The 1393-nt window shown below is 35.4% G+C and overlaps 1 protein-coding gene across 1 annotated transcript; it reads left to right on the top strand.

The window, feature by feature from the left end:
- The first annotated feature begins 458 nt into the window (after positions 1-458).
- On the top strand, positions 459-931 carry LOC148169386 (uncharacterized). The gene is made up of 2 exons (XM_088044185.1): positions 459-853; positions 898-931. The coding sequence occupies exons 1-2, from the start codon at positions 459-461 to the stop codon at positions 929-931; spliced, it is 429 nt and encodes a 142-aa protein (XP_087900311.1).
- The last annotated feature ends 462 nt before the right edge of the window (positions 932-1393 follow it).

Genomic DNA, 1393 nt, shown 5'->3' with positions numbered 1-1393 from the left:
ATTCAACGGCTGAATTCAAGAAAACAGCAGAATTCTGCACGAAATCATCAAAATTCTTTCAGAAAACCGCATATTTCGATGCAAAACGACGATTTCTCGCCGATTTTCGTTGTTTTCAGGCTTGAATTCGCAAAGAAGAGCACGAAATCTACAAAATCATGACTTTTTACCAAGATTCAACGGCTGAATTGCAAGAAAACAGCAGAATTCTTCACGAAATCATCAAAATTCTTACAGAAAACTGCATTTTTCGATGCAAAACGACGATTTCTCGCCGATTTTCGTTGTTTTCTGGCTTGAATTCGCAAAGAAGAGCACGAAATCTACAAAATCATGACTTTTTACCAAGATTCAACGGCTGAATTGCAAGAAAACAGCAGAATTCTGCACGAAATCATCAAAATGACCTCGGAATTACGTTCGATCAGCAATTAAGTTTCTCAAATCACATAGAAAATATGGTGTCTTCAGCATTTAAAACACTCGGTTTTATGATAAGAATCTGTAAAGATTTTGGTAATATTTGTGTTTGCAAATTGTTGTACACTTCACTGGTTCGGACTAAGCTAGAGTACTGTGCGGTTGTTTGGTCGCCTTTCTATGCCGGACACTCTCTTAGTATTGAAAAAGTTCAACGGCGATTTTTGAAGTATTTGAACCTAGTTGATTCAGGAGAGTACCCAGCTCGGGGTACTCAGCAAAAATTGCTGCTTAATAAGTATGATTTTAAGTCTTTGTCCACTCGGCGATTTGTCAGTGGAATATCGTTTTTATATAAGATTTTAAACAACTTTGTGCAGTGTTCTGAACTCTTATCTATGTTGCCGATTAATATATCTGCATACAACACTCGGCATTTTCAGTTCTTTAGGCTTGAAACACCACGAACAAATGTAGGAGTAAAGTCACCACTCCATACAGCCATGAGTAATTTCAACAAGGTGTGTAGTAGTGTAGATGTATTTCATGATAGAATCGGACTTTTGTTGCAAATTTCATACAAGCATTTTCAAAATTTGTGATTTATTTTTTCATTTTTTTTTTTTTTGGGTTATCGCTAAATTCTATTTCTTCTTTAATTTATATTTGGTAATTTTCTTCTTTTTTTTTACACTGCCCAATAAATGGCATTGCTGCTGGGCAGTTCTACTACTACTAATGTTTGACCAACTTAATTCCCATGCTTAAGCTACCTGCGCACTTTCTGGCGCAGCTACAAGGGTATAGTAGTAGTAGTCTAATAATAATAATAATAATAATAATAATAAAATTCTTACAGAAAACCGCATATTTCGATGCAAAACGACGATTTCTCGCCGATTTTCGTTGTTTTCTGGCTTGAATTCGCAAAGAAGAGCACGAAATCTACAAAATCATGACTTTTTACCAAGAT

The sequence above is a fragment of the Gnatocerus cornutus genome, chromosome 8 (genome assembly GCF_029298725.1).
Source record: "Gnatocerus cornutus isolate USDA-ARS CGAHR chromosome 8, icGnaCorn1.1, whole genome shotgun sequence".
NCBI classification, from domain to species: Eukaryota; Metazoa; Arthropoda; class Insecta; order Coleoptera; family Tenebrionidae; genus Gnatocerus; species Gnatocerus cornutus.
Note: the sequence above shows the minus strand (reverse complement) of the source record. Positions and strands in the feature narration are given on the sequence as shown.

Bases quoted from the DNA above. Each gene is read 5' to 3' on its own strand.
- LOC148169386 (XM_088044185.1), top strand. From the start codon at position 459: ATGGTGTCTTCAGCATTTAAAACACTCGGTTTTATGATAAGAATCTGT. The intron at 854-897 runs GCATTTTCAGTT...GAACAAATGTAG, and splicing joins ATATCTGCATACAACACTCG to GAGTAAAGTCACCACTCCAT.